Source organism: Lissotriton vulgaris, chromosome 6 (assembly GCF_964263255.1).
Source record: "Lissotriton vulgaris chromosome 6, aLisVul1.2, whole genome shotgun sequence".
NCBI classification, from domain to species: Eukaryota; Metazoa; Chordata; class Amphibia; order Caudata; family Salamandridae; genus Lissotriton; species Lissotriton vulgaris.
The window spans coordinates 999,099,998-999,123,024 of record NC_141694.1 but is presented as its reverse complement, the minus strand read 5'-3'; the positions used below and the strand labels follow the sequence as shown (position 1 = coordinate 999,123,024).

At 47.1% G+C, this 23,027-nt stretch overlaps 1 protein-coding gene across 1 annotated transcript in view; it reads left to right on the top strand.

Moving 5' to 3' along the window:
• Positions 1-23,027, top strand: part of TBPL1 (TATA-box binding protein like 1) — a 280,230-nt gene that overhangs the window by 42,621 nt on the left and 214,582 nt on the right. The window contains exon 4 of the mRNA XM_086927040.1: positions 8,911-9,099. Within this exon, the coding sequence (XP_086783166.1) occupies positions 8,965-9,099 (135 nt within the window). The 5' untranslated portion in view covers positions 8,911-8,964. The remainder of the gene's footprint in view (positions 1-8,910; positions 9,100-23,027) is intronic.

Below are 23,027 nucleotides of genomic sequence, written 5' to 3'. Positions count from 1 at the left end.
TGCAGCAGAGAGCACAGTGCAAAAGGGCAGATACATAGACTGCGAAACGTAGACAATTCGTTCACACTATCACAACCATATCATGAATACACAACCACAGTCCGTATATTACTTTTAAAAAGCTGCAAAATGTCAAAGAAGCTAAAAAGCGACCAGGACCGACCATCCCATCTATCAACACAAATCTACTATATGTTTTACTGCACCTGAACGGGACGTGGCATTATATTTAACAAATAAAATGCCTCGAAAGTCTTAATCCCGGCGTCCAGGCGTGAACAGTCTGTGTGATCCTGGGTAGACCCCCCTTATGTCTCGCTGTTCTGAAGCATTTAGAAAGCAGTTGAGTGGCATAATCAAGCGCTCTTAAGAACGATCGCCTCCCTGTTCAAGGACTGCATGACCCCCACCCTCTAAGGAGCCTGACATCCGGCTAAAACCGCCTCGGCCGAGATGTGCTAATCCCATTATTCATTTAAGCGCTAGACGCCTGAACTGTTGGGGGTAGGATACGTACTCATGAGGGGGCAATAAGGGCCAGATAAACACTTGCCCGGACAGCGCCCTCAGCCACCCCCCCCTCCACCAGCAGAGAGGCATGCCATTCACCTGTTGCTTTCTAGGATACAGCCGCGCTGCTAGGTACCGCCAGGGATGTGTGCCATTTATAAATTATACAATGAAGAAATGACAAGGGAATATGATGCCTCATACTAGGGACTATCCTTAGAAAACGAGGGCGGGTTCCACCCAAGCCATGGGCGGGAAGGGGCTTGAAGCAGCACTCCGAGCCTGGGAAGTGCGGGTCCCACCTGATGACAAGCAGGACAGCGCCAAGAAGCCGAACAATTGGCAGGCTTTGAGCTTCACAGTGACTCCTGTGAACAGCAGCGACACTAGGATGTGTTCTGGTCTAGAAACCTTGGCTGGCACCATGCCACAGCCCCTTGGCAAAGACAGAGTGAGGGCCGGAGCCTAAAAACCCGCAGTGGGGGCGGTGCTGCGGAACCATGACTGCCCCTTTGTGCGGACCATCTGCCCGAGCATGGCGGGCGCGGTGCCAGGGCAGCACAGCGCTGGGTAATGGTATAGCTGCATTTTTACAGCGCCCAGTGGCACTGCGGCACGCCTTGCGCGGATCCAGCGTGCACTGCACCTGTCGGGAAGACAGAGTGCCAACTGCAGGTCTGAGGGGCGATGCTCATCTTTGTGACAATTCTTTATATAGCGCCACAGCACACTCAACCTTCTCTCGGCGCTTTAAATAGTGGGAGTGGTTTCATGTATCTAAGGAAGGCGACCCTCGCCCTGTGCCCACAAACCAACCCTTTAACTGGAGACACAAACTGACGACAGACAGACACACGACATATCAGACTGACACACACACAGGAGCTGCACCAGAAAGGCAGACTGACACACAAGAGATGCTGACACACAGCGAGCGACTGACAAGCAAAAACACAAGCTGGCCAACGATGCCGACATGATCAGTACGACAGTCAGGAGGCAAGAGAGACCGACACAAAGGACAGACATACATACAGAGGCTGATGAGCAATACAAGCAGACAGACAGCATTAGACAAATACAGAGTGACACAAGAGGGACAGGCTGACCACGCCAGCGAGACAGAGGCTGATGCGCACACAAACGGACAGGCCAACAACACTGCACAAGACAGAACAAGAGACAGGGGCGAACAACAAAGCATAGAAACGAACGGTGACGCTGGGCACCCTCCCGGTTCCTGCGGCAGCCGCGTCGGAGAGCCACCGGGCCCTTGCAGTGCTGCTGGACGCCCCCGGCCCCCAGATCCGACGAGGGGTCCCCCCAACTCCTGCAGACGCTCACCTGTTACCTTGGAATAGGCAGTGTCACCGTCTGAAAAGGAGAACCGTCGGAAGCCAAGCCTGGTAAGCGAGACTCTTGTCCAGCAAATTTAGAAGTGCATTGCAGCAGGGACGAGCAAGCCCACTGAGTGACCGGCCGAATCGGGCTGGTACCAGGTCCGCGACCAACACGACTGAAGGTGGCCCAGCGGAGGAGACAGCCCAGGAAGGCGAGCTGGTGTGAGGCAAGGCGTAGCAGGAACTCCTGAGCGACGGCGATCAAGTGGCGAGCCCAGCTGATCCGTCCGACAGCCTGTGGAGTACCTGGAGAACCGGTCAGCACCGGAACCACGACCAGCATACTGAGAGCGACGCGGGTGCACTGGGGTGATGGTGCGAGTCCCCACTGCTGTTTGGGGTGGGTTTGCGGGCGTGTAGAAGGAGAGCTTCCTGCCCCGCGGTGTTAAAGGGGGGAGAAGCCCTTCTCTCTCGCGTGTGCCGGGGACCGTCTTTTGATGGCACCCTGGGTTTCAAGAAAATAACCGTGTCTAGCATGAGTCCTGTGCTGAGACGAACGGTTTACTATAAAAGGCTCAGCGTAGCTATAAGGCATACACTTACTTACCCAGAATCAAAAGCAGTCGTTCCGTAGATGAAGGATCAGCTGCCGGGCGTTCACGCGTTCTATCAGGCACACGGCAGCAAACTGCAGTGAGAACCCGTATTTTTAGCTAGCCATTCTCGCGAGTCATGATCTAAACAAGTCAGGTCCCGGGCCGGCCAGTCAATCACAGCGCGGCCCGGGAATGACGTCACCGGGGTGTCCCGGGCCGGCAGCCAATCACAGCGCGGCCCAGGACAAAGGGGCGGGGCTTAAAAAAAGTCAGAGAAACGCCCCCAAATCGCGTTTTCAGGGGAAAGCGTGATTGACAGCCTCTGTCTCCCAATGGCTAGCCTCCATTTATGGAGCTAGCCAATTGGAAACAGAGGCGGTCCAAACATCCCTACTGAAAACAAAAGTTTTCGATCTGGGAGGGGCACTGCGTGCCCCTCGCCAGGTCGAAACCTAAAAAGATTCCTGGAAGGGGCTAAAAGAATAGCGGCACCAAAAAGAATGCCGCCACCTGCTTGGAACCTGAATGTGGTACTGACCGAGCTCATGAAAGCACCTTTCGAACCCATCCACAAAGCATCACTGCAAATGCTGACTATGAAAACGGCCTTTCTGGTAGCAATCGCCTCGCTACGGAGGGTGAGCGAACTGCAGGCTCTAACACTGCAGGAACCCTACATCCAGATACACAGTGACAGGGTCGTGATGAGAACAGACCCGCACTTCATGCCGAAGGTGGTGTCAAGGTTCCACATGAATCAGAGTATTCAGATCCCTAGCTTCTTCCAAAACCCCACTACAAGCGCTGAGAGGGCACTCCACACTCTAGACGCAAGAAGGGCAGTGATGCACTACATTGAAAGGACGAAGGGACACAGGAAGACAAAACAGTTCTTCGTATCCTTCGCAAACAGTTACATGGGTAAACCAGTGACTAAAAACACCATAGCTCGATGGATCGCACAGACAATACAATTCTGCCACAAGCAAGCGGGACAGGAGCTAACAGGAGGGGCACAAGCCCACTCGACCAGGAAGAAAGGAGCTACAATTGCTTTTCTGGCCAACACACCAATTCAGGACAAATGCCTGGCGGCAACATGGGCATCAGTGCACACGATGTACAAATGAACAAAGAAGCACAAGTAGGACAAAAAGTGCTTCAACATATATTCAACAACCAACGCTCATCTTCCACCCAACCGCCACAAAAGTAACAAAAACCGCTACTAAATCTATGCACAGCATAGTGAATCCAGAAAGATTCACGCTGCAAAACGAATAGTTTCTTACCTGTCGGTGTAGTTTTGCAGCTTGAAGATCTTTCTGGATTCACTAGCGGACCCACCCGCCTCCGCCAGAAAGATGAGGCTGGAAGCGAAAGTGGAAACACATAGAAAAAGAAAGGAAGTTGAAGCTTACAAGATACGTGAAAATTACGTTAAAAAAAAAAAAAAGGATTAACAAACAGCCATGGATTCACTACAAACACAGAAAAGAAACAAGCATTTACAATGCAATGGTCTCGGCATTGTTAAAGTTAGAGCTATTGGCATTGCTCATGACATTATTTTTATTTATGTTTTTGTTTTTAAAACCTAAATAAATGGCATTGTCATTTACAATGCCAATAGCTTAATCGCTCGCAAATGCGAGACCTATTGCACCCACACAGATCCACACACACAAAGCCACCCACACACACATACAGAGCCACCCACACAGTCATTCACATAGAGCCACCCACACAGATCCACCCACACACACACAGAGCCACACACACACAGGGCCACCCCCACACACACAGAGCCACCCCCACATAGAGCCACCTACAAAAAAAGCTAGCCACACAGACAGATCCACACAGACAGAGCCCCAACACAGACAGAGCCCCAACACAGACAGAGCCCCAACACAGACAGAGCCCCAACACAGACAGAGCTCCAACACAGACAGAGCTCCAACACAGACAGAGCCCCAACACAGACAGAGCCCCAACACAGACAGAGCCCCAACACAGACAGAGCCCCAACACAGACAGAGCCCCAACACAGACAGAGCCCCAACACAGACAGAGCCCCAACACAGACAGAGCCCCAACACAGACAGAGCCCCAACACAGACAGAGCCCCAACACAGACAGAGCCCCAACACAGACAGAGCCCCAACACAGACAGGGCCCCAACACAGACAGAGCCCCACACACACACAGACAGAGCCGATTCACTGAAAGGGAAGGGTGGTTGTGACATAAAAGGACTTTATGCGGAAAGTTTTAGCCTCCCGTTTGCACAAGATAAGTTTCAAAATGTCCTGATTTAATATAGCTCGTACTGCTTGCGAAGAATCTTCTTCGAAGCGCTTTCAAATCCAATAGAGAAGACTGTAAGGTAAGAGAATGTGTCGCGATTTGCTCAGAATCACTCAGTGCGATTAAGCAGGGAAGTCACTATCTCAAATTAAAACTGCTTGCCTAAAAGCCCCAGCAGTCTTTAAATGATTTGCGCTGAGCTGCATGCTGAGCAAAAGTACGGTTCGGGGCACTCAAATGTACTGCGAAGACTTTCAGTGTTTGCGCGAACTATTACCTGGGGCTTATTAAGGCAGCTACCAATTAATTGAAAAGATTAGGAAGGGGAATGCGAAATATCCTGCAAGGAATGTACACAATGATGTATCAGAGGAAGGTACCTCCCACAATAAATAGGCGATGGATTACAAAAGTGGGGGATGGAGTTTAAAACAAGGAGTGAAGGTTACATGGGAGATTTTTAGGAGGAAAGTGACAATTGAATGATCACTAAACATGCCACACTTTTTAAATTAGCATTTAAACATGGTGATGGTTTCCAGCAAGGCCTTCAAAATGCCAATTTGGCCACCCGGCAATTGGTAATTGCGCTTTTGTTTTTCAGGGACCTTTTAGCTTGAAGAAGGCAGCCTCTTTCTAGCGCTAATATACCACGCCTTCAGTTTGGAGCACTATTTCAGTGTTTTTACTAACTTGTGCACTCCCGCTCTCTGTGCGACAGAGCCTCACACTGAAGTATCCGTTAATTTGTCACCCCCTAGGGGCTGCCCCCTCGGCAGTTTGAACACCGCTGCTTTAGCTACAAACCAACCCCTTCCCCCAAAGTCAAATGCAAGAACATCTTGTAAAATTCCAAAACAGCGAGTGGTGATTGTTCAGTTGTTTTTGCCAGGAACGTTTTGGTAAGTGTCAGATTTTTGCGCCCTTTAAAACGGCTAAGAAGTTTCTCTATTTATTTACACATTTGAGGTTTTGTCATTCCTTTGTAGGAGAATGTTCCGAATAGACTCTAGTAAATTTAGCCACCAACTGCTGGTTGTAATTCAGGCTAAATGTACGTTTGAGACGCAAGTTCCTCCTGGAAAATGTATGCAGAATATCTCTCTTCGGGTTTACATTGTGTCCAGTTTATCTAGGCACAATGGCATTTCATTGACTAAAAACACTATTTTCACCAAAGGACGTCACTGTAGACGCACTTAAACAAGGACGCACGTGACACAAATTCATAGCAAAAGTAACGAGTTTTACATGGATGTTGCGAAGCTAAACTTTTGCACACCACAAACCTTTCAATTGACTTCAAGAAGGTTGCAAAATATATAATTGTACGAGCAAAAACAGAGAAAACTAAACCCCTAGTGGTCGCTTTTTTTTTTTTTTTAAATAAAGGCATTCACATTTTGAGCAAAGAACAGCTCGGGTTAGGCTGCTTTAATTACGACTGTTATTAAAGCGCCAATAAATTATTGCGTCGGGTTGTATCCTGCAGGAATAGTTAACATGCCTGAAGTCTTTTTCTTCCTTCTGCATTTGCAGAAACCCCTCAGTTCAGACATTCGGAGTTGGAGGAGATTCGGGCATTGCTGCAGCAAGGGGGGTCAGACGTGTTCCCTTCTGCACATCCATGTAAGTCGAGTCGATACCGGAACACGGTCAAATTAGACAGTTGGTAAATCGGGTTGGGACGCGCTAACTTTTTTTTATATAATACGTTGTTACACCACCTTTCTGCTTTTTCTAGGTCTATGAAATAGACTGCTGCATATTACAAGTTAAATGGTAACCAAGTTACCGATGTCGGAATGATGAAAGGCTGAGATCGCCTAGCAGGAATCCTAGCGCTTAACTTGCAAATCATAGCATCTGTCAGAAGAGTTAGTTTAACCCCTTTGGCCCATCTGAACAGTTAGAAATACCAGATACAGGAAGTGCATGTCAATAAGAATAATCATTTTCTCCACAGCGCGACACGCCGACCTTCTGCCATTTCTTAGCGCTGTAAGTCACAGATGTCACTAGTAAACTCACCAATGCCAATGTGGTCACCAACCTTGAAAGAGTGAAAGGTTAAATAGTTGCCTTTACAATTATCCGAACTAACGAGAAGCAATCCGTGGTTGAAGTCAGCGGCGAGTGTTAAAGTGACCCCGTCATCCCGCTGGATAGATCGCATAACAAAACATCGGCCATTCAGCAAATATATACAGCAGCTGTATTCATCACCGCAGGGTTTCCTCCCCGAGTTGCGTTATGTGAAGTATTACAAAAATGTAAATTTCTTACCGACCGCCATTTGCCAAGGGACCTGTAAAATCCCAATCCTGTGTATTTTCTCTCATTTTAAATTCACACATAATACTCAACCCTACACCTTCCGCGCTAGATCATGTCTTAATTGGACCATACCACGCGTAGAGGAGGAAAGAAGAGGAGGAAAAACAAGACCGAACCCGAACATCGGAGCTGTTCCTCACAACAACAATAAACGAGTTCTGCACGGGAGTGGAGGTCAGCGTTGCACCGTGAATAGGGAGGTCACAACATAATTTTAAGGAGGAGGGAGGGGTGGGGGCTGGGGAGCGGCAGAGCACGACAGAGGAGAGCTGCAGCAGAGGGAGGGGGGGAGGCGAGAGCACGACGGAGGAGGGCAAAGGGAAGGGGGGAGGCGAGCGGAGCCGAGCAGCTCCTAAAAGCAGAAGGGAATGGAGACGAGCAACTCCGAAAACACCACCACGTTTCTCCGAGGCAAGGAGAAAATGCCTCGGAGAAACGCATGGCCATTTTCGGATTCGGGGGCGTGTATTTGTTGTTTTGAGTGACGGATGACGTCACTGGCTAAAGAACAGCAAAATGTACGCCCCCGAATCCGAAAAAGACGGAGCCTATTCGGAGGGTCAGCTCTCTCTTCCAATGGCTGGCCTCTGTTTAGGAAGCCAGCCAATGGGAGAGAGGCAAAAACAGAGGCGGGACAAATAGTCCCACTAAGCAACATTAACTCTCGGACTTCCGGTCTGCGACCGGATATTACCGAGACCTAAAAAGAGACAGAAAAAATAATCCGAAGATGGCGCTCAAGGGTGGTAGCTTCCGCCGGAAGCATGCCGACGTCACCGAAGGTACACCAAATGGTGGGACGTCGACTCCCACCTGGGCTACAGAAAAAGAGAAAAAAGACTACGATTCCGGACCCAACCACCGGATTGCGGAATATGCACAGCATAGTGAATCCAGAAAGATCTTCAAGCTGCAAAACTACACCGACAGGTAAGAAACTATTCGTTACCTGAACCTTGCCTTCTGCTGACCCTGCAACTTGAGTACTGGATTTGTAAGTTGCTTACTACCAGAAAAACAGCATTATGTTTTTCCTGTGAAGGGTTAACATTACAAAGACTGAAATTTGCACTAAGTGTCCACTTTTGAAACTGAAAAGTATTTCTGTGTAAAAAGGTACTTACCTTAAAATAAATCATGAGCAAAGCTTTTATTTTATAGAATTGGTGTGGAGCTCCAATTCGAGTCATGTTTCATTTATTGATTATTGTGTGCACAACAAATTTCTTACACTCCACTGTGTTAGGCCTAAGGCTGTTCGACCACACTACCTCAGATAGAGCACTTTAAGTTTGCATTGAGCCCTGTACACTTCTGGGGGAATCTCTGGAGTCTGAGCACCGTATATCCAACTGGTGGTATACCATATAGAGAGCCAGCTTCCTACAATAATCTTATCATAAGCTTTGTATCATGGTAGGGAACAACGTTTATTACCTTTTAAGAATATGCAGATTGATACAGTTGTCAAAAATCTGTGACTTTTCTGTTACTTTGTAAACTTTGATTTATTGCTGTGGCTTTAGATTTTTGTTGTGGTTATATTTCTTTGTAAGAGTCTGTAACCATATAGCACAGTTGTAGTCTGTTGTAAAGTGATGTGCTTAATTTCTCAAACTGATAAGCATCTTTTAGCAAGAGACGCAAAATCTTGTAAAAGCATTTTTATTCCTAATTTATTTTGGATTCAACTTCCTTAAGACACTATCTGAATTTCCATTACTGTGCATAAAGCACAATCGTTCTTAGGAAGAGGTATAGTTTTGTTCAACTTTACTATATGCTGTTGCCTTCATAACTATCTGTTTCTTCATCAGGATGTGATGTCTGGTGGTCGTGTTGGCAGGGAGGCGGAGTTTTAACCATCCTCGATGGATGCAGACAGTGATGTTGCATTGGACATTTTAATCACCAATGTCGTCTGTGTGTTCAGAACAAGATGTCATTTAAATCTGCGGAAGATTGCACTGGAGGGTGCCAATGTCATCTACAAGAATAATGTTGGTGTAAGTACTGGGGATACCATTAGTTTAGAGATTATCATTTGTTCAGTATGGTCTCATTTTGTTGGCTCTACTTTTTTTTTTTTTTTGTAAGCCTCTTTATTTGATTCACAGAATCATCAAAGCAATCAAAACAAAACATTATTATTAAAAATAAGAAATACAAGCATCGATCTTCATTTCAATTACAAAGCAATACCTAAAGTTGGCTCTACTTGTATTTTAAGAAAACTTTGCATTGCTTATTCTTGCAGAATGTGTCTGAAGATAATGTATTGCTTCAATTTATAAATCTGTTTTCCTACAAATATAATTTTTTCACAGCTATTCATATTAGGTGCAGTAAATTAAATGACGAGTGAACTAGTGCAGGTGGGTAATTTTATTGTCAATTGTATGGCACACAGTCTGCCAGTGTCTCTTAGCTTTCAAGATTACCATAAGTTAATTAGGGTCTCGTTTTTTTTACCACTGAGTCTATGGATTGTGCTGCTTTAATATTTTAAGTGATTGCACCATTCAACCGCCTTTCGTTCTGAGCATTGTGTTCACTGTTGTTGGTCAATTCGGAAATTACTTTCAAATAGGGTTCTTGCTCACAATCATCACTACAGTCTCTTATGAGCACTTTTTGTGTAGTGGGCAATTTTTGGGAGCTGGCTGTACATGCCAGTCTTATATATCACCTTCAGTCTACAAATACAAAGACTTGAGAGCCTTATACTTGCCTTTTGGTAAAGACAGATTCACACCCTTTTAGGTACGGAGTGCATGATTTATCTTCATGATTGCTGAAGATTTGAGGTCGTCTTGTGAGAGTGGTCTTGGCATTTCAAAAGAACAGACTCCAGAATGCAGTGAGGTTGCGGCCAACCAGTTTAGACCTATTCCCCTTCAGCCCAATTAATTGTGAATGCCCTGTGATGAGGAAACTGCTCAGTACTATTATCAATCGGGATGGAGGGGTCATGTAGTTCCTACTAATCTGTAGGATCTGTGCATTGTTTGGACAACATAAAGTATGGGCTTGGTGGCAAGACTGATTCCGGACACCCCTGCAGGATATGTTGGCCTATAGACCAGCTAGCACACAGTGCCACTAGAAGCCCCCCTAAATTACCAGGGAGTGAATGGTTTCTGACCATCACTGAACATGACAACTCTGACCCCTCTGTGATCATGGAAACAGTACAGAACCATTCGCTCAGTCACTCATGTTCACTTACTCTCAGAGAAGTATACAGAGAATAACCCTGTGGGGCATTTTCAATATATTTATTCAACCAACGTTATTCTTGTATAGAATACATGTGCTGCAGTGATTAATAGATAGAAGCAGATAAGTGATTACAAGCACCAAAAGCATGAATAGTAGATATAGTTCTACCATGGTGCTATAACAATGTAAATATGCAGGCATATAAAACAAGGCAGTAATCGAACATACTACTACTATGAGAGCCCTACTAGAAGTGTACCTAGAGTGTGTGTAGCTGTAGAGCCAAGAACCCCCCCAAGGAATGATCCACCCTCTTACCTGGTGGGAGAGAATGAAGGACCCCGTCTTGGTCACGAAATGTCCGACTACTGCATGGTGAATTCTCAGTATGCGAGGACCTCTGGTGTCTGCTGGAGTGCCTTCTCTCCTAATCTGTTGGGATGCTCATCTTTTATAGAAAGCAGGCTTGCGATGTGTGTATAGATTAGTGATGTTTTGGATATGAAGATAGACCTGTCGCCCCGTGGATAGAGATATAGTTCACATTTGTACACCATGCGAAAAGAGACCTTGTGCATGTTTTTCAGGGCATTGTGATAATGTTGTGAGAATCTAGATGCGTAAACAAGTTTAGTTTCAGGGAAACTAATCCGACAATGTTGTGAACGCAAATATGTACCAAAGGTCAAAGCTGAAATGTTATTGTGAGACAATGCACGAAATAAGCTGCTTTGCTACATGGGCCTAACTTGGGTATATATCAGAGGGTGAGGGGTTCACAGTCCTGACCTGTTCAGTCTTTCATTCTGTTTTGTTGCTTTCCTTGGTTTCTAGATGCTAGCACACCCACCCAGCCTGTAAAATTACTACCACCCACAAATGCTATGTAGATATAGAAAATTACACTCCAAGGTAAATATGATCTCAGAATTTACAAAGCGCCTCCTACCATTAGAATATACTGAAGCATTTTCTTAATGCAGGTATCCTTTTGGTGTGAGGCTGGTATTCCCACCGATCAACTCTATTTGCTTGTGTAGGATTAGTTTAATGCAAAATTAATTTAAGCTTGCTTGACCTCTTTATGGTGTTATTTACTTGGATGGGTCATATAAATTGGTGCAAACCATCCATTAATTCATTCTTGCAGTCTAAAATTCTAAAGAAAATGTGAAGATATTATAATTTTTTTCATTAATTAAGTTGCACACTATTTTGTGTATGGAAAAAACATACCTCCCAGGATGCTAATCAATTAAATATTTCCCTGAATGTCTGTAGTCCGGCAATATCTAATGTCTTGTGTTTTCCCAGGGAATATAGCCTGCACAGTCAATTATGTAATATTGGCATATAATATTTTTTGGTTAGAATAATCGATTATGGTGCTTTGTTCATTTGATGAAAGTATGTAAACTGAGTACTATATTAAAAGTATGAAAACAATATATTTTTTAATTTTGTGTGACCCAAATGATCTGTTGGTGCAATACAGATGTCCTGTACCCTGATTGGCTGGCCAGTAGATACACTCAATATTTGCCAGTTGTTTAGTATTTTACCAAAACATGGTAATTTGCTCCAATTATCCCTCATACAGGAATACCTGCCAACTCTTTCTACTACTGAGACTCCTGAGCCCACTGGCAATAAACTAGGTGCAGTGCATTTTGGATAACAACCGCAAGCGAAGTGTAAGTTTAGACAAAATGTACTTTTGTTGAAAGCATATCCATGGTCCCCATGAAGACCTACCACACCAACATATTTTTAACATTTATTCATCCTACACTTTTTAGGTCTTGCCTGAGCCAGCGCATGCGCTGCTCTGCGAGACATTTAGTAGTGGGCTTTTGAAAGTGCTACCGCACGCTTTTGCTGGCCCAGCGCTTACTGTTACACGCGCATGCACACGCGTGCAGCCACCAGCTTTCAGCGCCCGATCAGGCGCCATCTGGCTTTCCTCTCGCTTGCGCTCTGAACGCTCCTCCGCCCCTCCCCCGCCGCGTCTTGCGTTAATTTGCGCTGCTTTCACTTCCGCCGCAAACCAAACAGAGACTTCATGACTGCAGTTTTTGATGATATCTAGATGACCAGTGCCTTTTCGCCTTCAATCGGAACATTATCGGCCGATTTCCCTGCTTCCCTGGCTAGCGAAATTAGCAGAATCTCATGCTAACCGCATCCTGTCACTCCATCTGCAGGAAGCGAAAATACTGGATAAATCGCAAAACGGGTTCCGTGCGGGTCACAGTACCGAAACGGCTCTTCTAGCAGTGGTGGAGAACATCAGGAAGATGCTGGACCAAGGTCAAACGGCGGCACTGATCCTATTGGATCTTAGTGCCGCGTTTGACACGGTGTCCCATCAGATCCTCCTCCATCGCCTCGAGGAGGCCGGAGTTGGAGAGAGAGCACTCGAGTGGTTTCGATCTTTTCTCACTGATCGAACTTTTAAAGTTTCCACTCCCCCTTTTGTTTCTGCTCCTCGTCCGATCCTGCAGGGCGTCCCGCAGGGGTCGGCCCTAAGCCCTACCTTATTTAATTTGTATGTCCAACCGCTGGCTCAGGTCGCCCATAGTTTTGGTCTCTCCATGGTGTCATACGCCGATGACACGCAGCTGGCGGTGGCACTTAATGGAGAGACCAACATGGATGCTGCCTCTTTTCAGACCGCGTTAAAAGCTGTGGCGGGCTGGATGGCGAACAATCGCCTCCAACTGAATGCCTCTAAAACCGAGGTTATTATTTTTGGTAGGGAAAGTGAGCTTTGGGGCGATCAGTGGTGGCCATCTGAATTAGGCCCTGCTCCCACCCCAGTGGCTGAAGTTAGGAACCTTGGGGTGTGGTTGGATGATAAACTTTCATTCACCGCCCACACTAAACGGGTTGCCGGAACTTGTTTTGGTGCCCTGAGGTGTTTGCGACCCATTTTTAAGTTTTTTGATGCTGACACGAGACAGATCATTGTCCAGGCCACAGTCTTGGCTAGATTAGATTACGCCAGCTCTTTGTTCTTAGGCGTTAATCAAGCAGAACTAGTTCGCCTCCAGCGGGTGCAAAATGCGGCCGCCAGGATGTTGGTGGGTCTTCCGAAGTTTGTTTCTGCGCGTCGCACTATTCAGGATCTTCACTGGCTGCCTATGGGGCAAAGAATCAAATTTAAAACCCTTTGTCTAACTTTTAAAATCTTGAAGTTGGCTTCTCCCCCTATTCTGTCTCAATTAATCTGTCATTATGAGCCATCTAGAGCTCTCCGATCCTCAGGGACTAACCTTGCTGTAGTGCCACGTTTTAAAAGAGCAAGGATGGGCGGACGCTCTTTTGCTGTGATGGCAGCAGCTCTCTGGAATTCCCTGCCTGCCTCTCTTCGTTCCATTCCTGATCTGCTCCCGTTCAGAAAAGCCTTGAAGACCTTTTTATTTTCCACTGTTTAGTCTTTTCTGGTCACTAGCTTCCGTGTTGTGTTTTTTACCTTCTCCTAAGCGCCGGGACGCCTCTTGGCTGCGGCATCCGTTGCGCTTTACAAAATAAAATAACATAACATAACATAACATGAGCGGAGAAGAAGAGGCCAATTTCTTTTACCACTTCTAGGTCAACGTACAACACGGCAAAACCAGAATCAACAGCACAACTGCAGGACTGGCCTCCTGCAGCAATATCTCTGCCTCCTATAGAATACGTGGCTTATGACAGTCACACAGCACAGAGACCCCGATCCCAGTGGTGTACCCCTTGATGCACAATGCTCCCGTTGTTCACACTGGATTACTGAACCAGTGGCTCGACAACTCCTTAGCGCTAAAAGTTCAACGACGTCAGCAAACCAGTATTCTCTGTCCAAATGGGTTGCATCTCGTGCTTGGTTTGTACTTCTGGTTTGTTTGCATCTATTGCATCCCAGCGGCCCCAAAAGGGGAACCTCTTTCCCCTCCTATTCCACCCCTGGAATCCTGGGAATTTCTGGAAGGAATGCTCCCAGGCCCAAGACGCTCTGTGCAGTGTTGTCTCCCCAGCAGTCCCAGTCTCCGCTTTTCCTGGTTGCGGACTGTTCTCTGCTTTGTTCTGTCACTGAGGGGCTGCACTTTGCTGACACGGAAGTAACAAAGCAGAAGCCGGGGGAAAGCTTTATTTTCATTAGACGCATCGACCCTGCATTCTGTGTTGGCGTGGGGAGAGCGGGGGAAGCAGCGGGACTACCTGTTCCAGGAGGCAGACAGCGGACTGACAGCCCCACCCCCTGGTCATCGGGGATTCTTGAAAAACTTCTCGCGCCTCCCGCTTCGCGGGAGACGCATCGACCCTGCATTCTGTGTTGGCGTGGGGAGAGCGGGGGAAGCAGCGGGACTACCTGTCCCAGGAGGCAGACAGCGGACCGACAGCCCCACCCCCTCGTCATCGGAGAGGATATAATCAACGCTTCATTTCAGCCCGCGGGACGCGCGCGGGCAGCGCCGGGCGAAGCCTGGACAAAGGGCGGGCCCTCTACGGCCCTCAGAGGCCAGAGGAGGACGGGACGGGCCACCCCACCTGACTTTTTCCAAGGAGGAGGTATAGAGTTGCGTTTTACTATTTGACTTCCACTGTTCTGCTTATTGTCGTTTTTTGGAGTTTTGCTTATTAATCATGTCAATCTGGGAGGAGCTCAATGCCCTGTGTGGCACCAAGTATGTCCCGGATGCATCACCCCCCCTACTATGGGCAGTGACTCTGACAAGTTAAACGGCACTCCGCGGGACGTACCTTTACCCTCAAATAAAGATCAAACTCAAGCCAATGCACTGCCCAGGGGTCTTAACATTAAAAGGAAGCATGATGGGGAAAATGACAATGAGAACCAACCTAAAATTCAAAAATTGCGCGCCAGCCCTACATCTTCCCCCTCTAACCCAATCACATCAATGGTGGATAAGGCTGTGGATAGAATAGATGATCCTGTATCGTCCCTCCAACTGACTTTACTGGCTCAGTTCGAGCAATTGTTAATATCTGCCATATCACCTCGGGTTATAAAAATTCATGACCTGGGGGACAGGCTGACCAGCATGGAAAAAATACTTAAAAGGAATTCTCCACCAACCAATAAAATATCAATACCAACTTGCCCTAATCCTCCCATTAACCCCGAAAAGTCTAAGCCCATTACATGTAAGAATGCCCAAACTCAATTACCACCTCTTAATACACCTACCTCAACTGGCTCTAAAGTATCAGTGGTATCGGGGGAAAAGCGTATGCAAATTTCCCGGACCAATCTATCCATAGGGCATTCCCAAGGGACCCTTCTTCGTGTTGTCTGGATGCGAAGTTTCGGCATTTCGCATTCTGGTGTGTTGCAAACAGGTCCACTGATGGTGTTCCCCACCTGTTGAACAGCCTCCTTGTCTCCTGAGCATTGAGCTCCCACTCGTGGGATGCCGAGGTCTGTCTGCTCAGCCAGTCTGCCTGAATGTTCTCCTTCCCTGGTAGGTGTATGGCTAGCAGGTCTATCTGGAGAGGGATGGCCCACCTCCATATCTCCTGCGCCAGCGTCGAAAGCGTTGCTGACTGTGTTCCACCCTGTTTGTTGATGTAGAACATCGCTGTGGTGTTGTCTGTCTGTAGCAACACCCTCTGCCTGTACAGTCTTGTCTGGAAGGCTTTCAGTGTAAGGAAGATTGTCTTCAGTTCTAGGTAATTGATGTGCTTTGTCGCATCTGCTGGCGTCCAAAGACCCCTCACCTTGAGTTCCTCCATGTGAGCGCCCCATCCCTTCAGGGATGCGTCCGTGGTGATGGTCACTGTCGGAGTTGGGAGTGTAAGAGGCTGTCCCCTTGTTGAGTTCTCCAGGGTCCACCATGCCATCTCCTTCTCCACTGCGTGCGTCACCACCACAAGATCCTCCCAACTGCCCGAAGCCTGTGACCATTGTTCCTGCAGCCATTCTTGCATGGGTCTCATGTGGAGCCGCACATTCGGCACTAGGTGGATGCATGATGCCATCATCCCCATGATCTTGCTCGCAGTCCTCACTGTCCGAGCTTGCCCCTTCCGGTATAGGCGAGTTTCCTTGACTAGTGCCCTTGCTCTCTTCTCACTGGGGAACACTTTGCCCTGTAAGGTGTTGATCTCTGCCCCCAGGAAGATCTTCACTTGCTCCGGCTCCATTGATGATTTCTTCCAATGGACGGAGAACCCCAAGTTTATGAGTGTGTTCGTCACTGTATGTGCGTGCTGCTTGCACTTCTGGTACGAGTTTGCTTTCACCAGCCAGTCGTCGAGGTAAGGGTATACGTGTATCCCCTGTCTTCGTAAGTGCGCTGCGACTGCCGCGAGGCACTTCGTGAATACCCTCGGTGCTGATTTCAGTCCGAAGGCCAGCGTTGTGAACTGGTAGTGGCCTCCTCCGATTGCGAACCTGAGCATATGCTTGTGCTTCTCGTTCATCGGTATGTGTAAGTAGGCGTCCTTGAGGTCTATCGTGACCATGAAGTCTCCGACCTGCAACTGCGGCAGGACCTCCTGCAATGAGGTCATTTTGAACTTTTGTGTTCTTATGAATTTGTTGAGGAACCTCAGGTCTAGGATGGGTCTCATTTTGTCGTTGACCTTTGGTACTAGGAAGTACGTTGAGTATATTCCCTTGTTCCTTTCCCTGAAGGGAACTCTTTCTATGGCCTTTTTTTGTAGAAGTTCTTGCACTTCTTCCTGAAGCCTCGCCAGCTGTTCTTTTGCTGGTGGCTTCCCCCTTGGTTTTCTGTTTGCTGGTTTTTTCTCCAACTCCAAGCAGTATCCGAATTGAATGATGTTTAGGATCCATTTGTCTGATGTTATTTCTCTCCATTCCTGGAGATAGAACTTTAATCTTCCTCCCACTGGTGTCATGTGGTCGTAGGTCATTAGATTGTCCTGACCCCTCCGTACGTGGTGCCCCCTGGGATCTTTTCTGTGGTCGGGCACCCGGGGGAGTGTGAAGTCACTTCGAGGTGGGCTGCTGCCCCCCTCTTCTATTCTGGCCACGTCCATTTCTCCCTTGAAAGGACTGACCCCTTGGTTGGTATTGCCAGGACTGCTTCTGGTGACCTTGCTGAGCCTGCGAGTCTGCCTGGTGCGTCTGCTGGAAGGCCTGGTGCGATGTACCTGGCTGGTTTCCACCTCTCCCGCCGGGCCTCCGTGCCGGGGTGCCTCTTCTGTTGCCTCTGAACTGCAATGCCCCCATGGATCTTGCAGTCTCGGTATCTTTTTTTGAGTTGGCATAGTTTGTCGTCAACCGTTGCTCCGAAAAGTGTTTCGCCGTTGAACGGTGTGTTCAGGATACTGTGTTGTACCTCGGGTTTGAACCCTGAGATCCTGAGCCAGGCGTGTCTCCTTTCCGTGACACCCATCATCATTAGCCTGCTGGCGGTGTCTGCTCCGTCCAGGGCCGTCTTCAGGCAAGAATTTGCCGCGTTCTTCCCTTCTTCGATCAATTTTTCGGCCTTCTGCCTGGCCTCTTGGGGTAGGTCCTTCACCAAGTGCCCCAGCCCCTCCATGATCTGGTACATGTGCCTGTTTAACAGGGCGTTGGAATTAGCCATGCGCCAGTGGGTCGCGGCATTTCGCTCGATCCTTCTCCCCACCAGATCCATCCTCTTGCTCTCCTTATCCGGCGGTGGGCCTGAGGTAGTAGATACGCTCGCCCTCTTCCTAGCTGTGGCCGTGATAATGGAGTCAGCGGAGACCTCGCCTCGAATGTAGGCCGGGTCCTTCGAGGAGTGTTTGTATTTTTTCTCTGTTCTGGGAGTCACCGCCTTGCATGTTGCGGGCTCTTTGAACGCTTCCTTTCCCTGCGCCAAGACGCTCTCGAGCATTGGGAGGAACTGGCTTCTTGTTTGTGTTGGGAGCAATGTCTCTAGCAGGAAGTCTGCTTTCTGCTTTTCTTCGTCGAGCTTTAACTTGAATGCAGTCGCGGCAAATTGTATCGCCGAGTTGTATGCCCCGATGTCGTCCGGCGGCGAGGGTCTCGAGGGGTATGAGTCGACCGCCTCCTCCGGGCTCTCGGTGTCGACGTCTAGGTAATCCTCCTTACGTGGGTCAGAGGTGACCGACTCGGCGTCCACTCTACTGCCCTCTTCGTCCTCGTAGCTGTAATCCTCGTAGGGATTTTCTTCAGCTTCCCGGTCGTCGACCATCTCGTCGCTAGGCACATGGTCGTCGACATGTTCCTCTTCCTCCTCGGCCAGATCTAGCACGGCATGCTTGGTCTTGTGTGGAATCGTGAAGGCACTCATCTCGGCGGCGACCTCCTTTCTCCGCTGCAAGAGGCTTGCCATCTCGGCTTCCAGCCGACGTCTTTTCCTTTCCACCTCGGCCGCGTTTTCGGCTTCGGAACGTTCGGCTCCTCTCTTCGGCGCCTGGTTCGGCGTCGAACTGGCTTTCGGGTCCTTGGGCGTTGCCTAGGCTTTAGGGTCTTTCTCCCTCGACGTCGATCGGTTCCTTTCGGCGACGATCTTCGACGCTTTCTGCTGGTCAACAGCCTTCGGCGCCAGGGACTCCTTCTCCGAGGATCCGCTGGGCCTGCTCGTGGTCGCGGACGGCAGATGTCGCTGCGTCGGCGCCTTCGGGCTCTTGGCCTCGTGCTTTCGAGACTCAGAGTCTCTCGTGTTCTTGTGGGACGTCGAGTCTCCTACCTTATCAGGTGTCTTCTTGTAATCGGTCTCTACGACCGTGTAGCCGTCGTCTTCGGCGGCAGCGTTGTCCTCCTCCTCTGAGGACATCCCCAGCTCGTACAGCGATGGCGTCGGGGATTTTCCTCCGAGGGCGGCGTGTGCTACCCTCTGTCTCTTCCTCACACGGAGGGTCTTCTGGGCGAAGACGGCGCAGGCGTTGCAGTCCTCGCTTCTGTGTTCTACCGGTAGGCAGAGGTTGCAAACCGGGTGCTGGTCCTTCTGTGCGTACTTGTGTCTGCAGTTCGGGCAGAACTTGAACGGCGTGTTGTCCATCCTCGTGCGTACAGGCCTCCCTGAGCGCGTGGACGTCGACGATCGTCGAAGTTCTCGAGGTTTTCACCTTCTTTCCTCTTCGTCAATGTTTTGTGAAGTCTTCTTTAGCCTTCTTCTTCCGATATCTCCTCCAACTTCCTCTCTTTTCAGTACTTTCTCCAAAAATGTCTGGAGCCCAACGGGAACGATCCAGACCCGACCGCGGAAAAAAGAATCTGAAGATGGCGCCCAAGAGTGGGAGCTTCCGCAGGAAGCATGCCGACGTCACCAGAAATGCACTCGAGGAGGTGTGACGCCGACGCCCACAAGGGCTACAAAAAACAAACAAAAAAAAACAAAGAAAAGACTACGAATCCGGACCCAACCACAAGACCGCGGAATATGCACAGCATAGTGAATCCAGAAAGATTCACGCTGCAAAAATACAACTCCTGGAGAAGGGGATCTTGTGCACCTTGCGGCACTAACCCTCTAGCCTCTAATAGATTCGAACCTCTGTTTAAAAATTGAATTTTGGGCGAACCAACTACAAAGAGATAACTCGTGAGTTTTAGCCCAATTGACACAGTAGTATGTACCTAGTAAGTAAACTGCTGACATAGGTTTGCATGATGTTCTTCCCCGGAACATTAAGCTATTTTGTGGCACTGTATGCATGACCCTTTTGTTTCTTAGAGATGTCCTACTTGATAATGAAATGTTTTACATTGATTAGTTGATCCGTCACACCTATTTAATCCTGCTTTAATAGTTGATATTAACCTTGTAATGAATTGTTAACGTATTTATTTATGTATTGTTGCTGCTTTTATGATTTTTAAACTAACATCGAATAAAGCTAATCTGAATCATTAAACCGGTTTTGTGCTTACAGCATTGTTTGGAGATTATTTTTTTTCTATTCGGGTTGTTCGTGGAGTTGAAACTCGTTTTTCGCTCCTAGGTGTTCCTTGTGCGTTAAACATCTAGTTAATGCTTTAGAAAGGTATTCTATAGATTTCTGAATTGTTATGCCCACTACTACTACTCTGAATAGGATCGGGCGGGTCTTGTATGTGACCTCAGAGACGTGTGACTAGTTTCTCCTCTGCACGTTGTGCTCTGTGTATTAGAACCAGTATTTCTGTTCTACCCTGTGTGGTTGCCACCCACTCTTTAGTGCCTTTCTTCCTGGAATGAAGATTGCAAGTGGAAGACTATTGGCGTAGAGTAGACAAAATGAGATGACTGAATAGGGGGTCTTTGCTTGTTTTTGTCATTACGGAGATAGGGTTTGAGGAATTTCCTTGGTATCTGGAAGCACGTGCTCTCAAGGAAAGACTACATTTGTAATTCAAGTGAAGTAGAATAGAATTTTTGAAAATCAAAGTTTCCATGATATTCCATTGTGACATACTTCACTATTGGAACAATCTTTGTGACAACACAGACCCCCCAGGATATAGCGGCATGGATTTGCAAATTTAGCTGCACAAATATGGAAATTTAGCAGCACAAATATGGAAATTTGGAGGCATTTTTGCAGCACTTTATTTTACTCATAATCATTCATTTTCAGCCTTAAATCAATGGAAACTGTTTTAGCAGAGTATTCTACTTTGAATAGGCAACCTTGAATATGGAATAGAGGAAGCAGCCCACAGGTGAAGGCTGTTATCCCTTGGAATTGCAATTCTCCATTTGCTTTAGTATAGTTTGTTAGCAGTTATCACACCTTTTGACAAATTGCGGGACCGGTGTTTGGCACATCCTTAACCCTTTTCTCGCCTGAGAGTCTGAGGGTGGCTGGACACCTCTTTCGTGGACAAGCCATGGCCCGTTGAACAGGTCCGAGAAGGTCCACTGTGAGAAAAATAACTGACTTTGTTAGTATGCAAACCTTTTGAAATCCTACCTCTGCCGATTTATTTTAAAGCTCAAAATGATTATGGTTTCTTCTTCCCACATCCTAAAGCTAACTTCCTGATTTGCAGAAGGGAAGAATATTTGTAAAAAATCCTCATGTTTACCTCCATTTGTAACATGCTAAAATACAGAATTTAGCCCAAAATCCCTGGTAACCCCTAGTTTTACTGCAGAATAATTAAAGACACAGTCATTGAAATGGTTTGCTTTCGGCCCCTGTATTTATTATCCTTAACTTGTTATGCAAAAACACTGATCGCTTTCGGAACAATAAGTGTAAAAAAACGTTAAGGCGATCGATGTAGTTCCTGCTTGTGTTTCACATGCTTTACTTAATCTTGCATTCCCTAGGAGTGTTTATTTTTTACAGGATGTTGTGTAACGGTTTTTTCCCCAGTGCATCATATTAATCTTACCTAGTATTTAATTTGTATTGTGTGGCATCCAGGTGTTATAATGAGGGCACAATTGAGTTGTGACTAAAGGCAGTGCGAGTTTCTCCAAGGGCCTGTCTGGGGCAAAAAGGTGTTCAAAATACTAGTCATCCACACCATGGCCTCTCTGAAAAGCGCACAGAGCAGTGGTCACACATGCCAGTTGCAGTTGTGATTTCTATGCAAATCTGTGGGTAGAGTGACACCTTACTCACATTTTTGTGTATATGTTTAAACTACAACCGTAATCATATAGACCCTCCCCTTACACGGATCCCCCACTTTTAGGAACCTTACCACTTTTTTCCTCCCACTTAAAATCCTGGATAATGTGTTACATCTTATTGTGTTTCAAAGGAAACTTTCAGCACTGCGTGATTACTGCAAAACATACAAACAGATGGTTAATATGGCTAAAACGAACATTTTTGTGTTTCGGAGTAAGCGAACTGAGCACTCGTGCTGAGTGGCAGGGAATCAATTAGAGCACATTTTTAGTGCGAATATTTGGATATGAAGTTCTCAAATAAGCTGCACGTATCAGAACATCAGATTGCAGTGAAAATATGTGTAATGTCGGCAACGTGTAGTTGGTTCGTTTTGATCCATAATTTGTGGTTCTTTCAATGAGTCCACCCCTGCATGAGTAGTGCATGACAAAATTATCCTCATTGGATAGTATGGTGTGCAGCTTTTTGCAATGCATTGTTATAAAGTTAAAGTTTAAAGTGGATGCTGACCCTTCCTTTGATTTCTATACTGGAAGCTGTAAGAGTGTAATTTAGGCTAGTGTCCTGACTTGCGCTTTCACAGCTCGCTCTTCAAAATGTTTGTACTCATTAAAAAAAGTGGGTGTGAGTAATGTTTTCTATCTTGCATGAATGTGCTGCATTGAGGTCCCTTCAATCCAGAACCTGTTGAGACATTTACTAGGTCTCACTGGATACTACATAACATCTTTAGCCTACTGTAGGACCGTAGTGAGGGGAAAAGAGTTTAATGGGGAGTTGTTGATTTCGCAGGCACTTTTGTAAAAATCGCTGCATTTTTACAAAGTGCTGATTTCGCGGCAAACTGCGAAATCCTGGAGGGTCTGACTGTGGCCGCCTCTCTCTGTACGATCATAAAGGCAACTCTAGCGCTAAGACGCCTTGGCATTCATGTGCTTTACAAAACTTTCATTTATTCAAACATGCCTAACCCTAAGGACATCCTATTGACCACTATTTTCTTCAGAACTGTTGCTAACATGTCCTTGTCCTTAAACACAGTCCTTGCAAAATGTTGATGAATCTTTGTCTGAAAGTGGAAACGTGCACGTCCGTTTAAATATGCTTGTAGGTCTCCCCCGTTGAGAGTGTGTGTGTGTATGTATGTATGTATGTATATATATATATATATATATATATA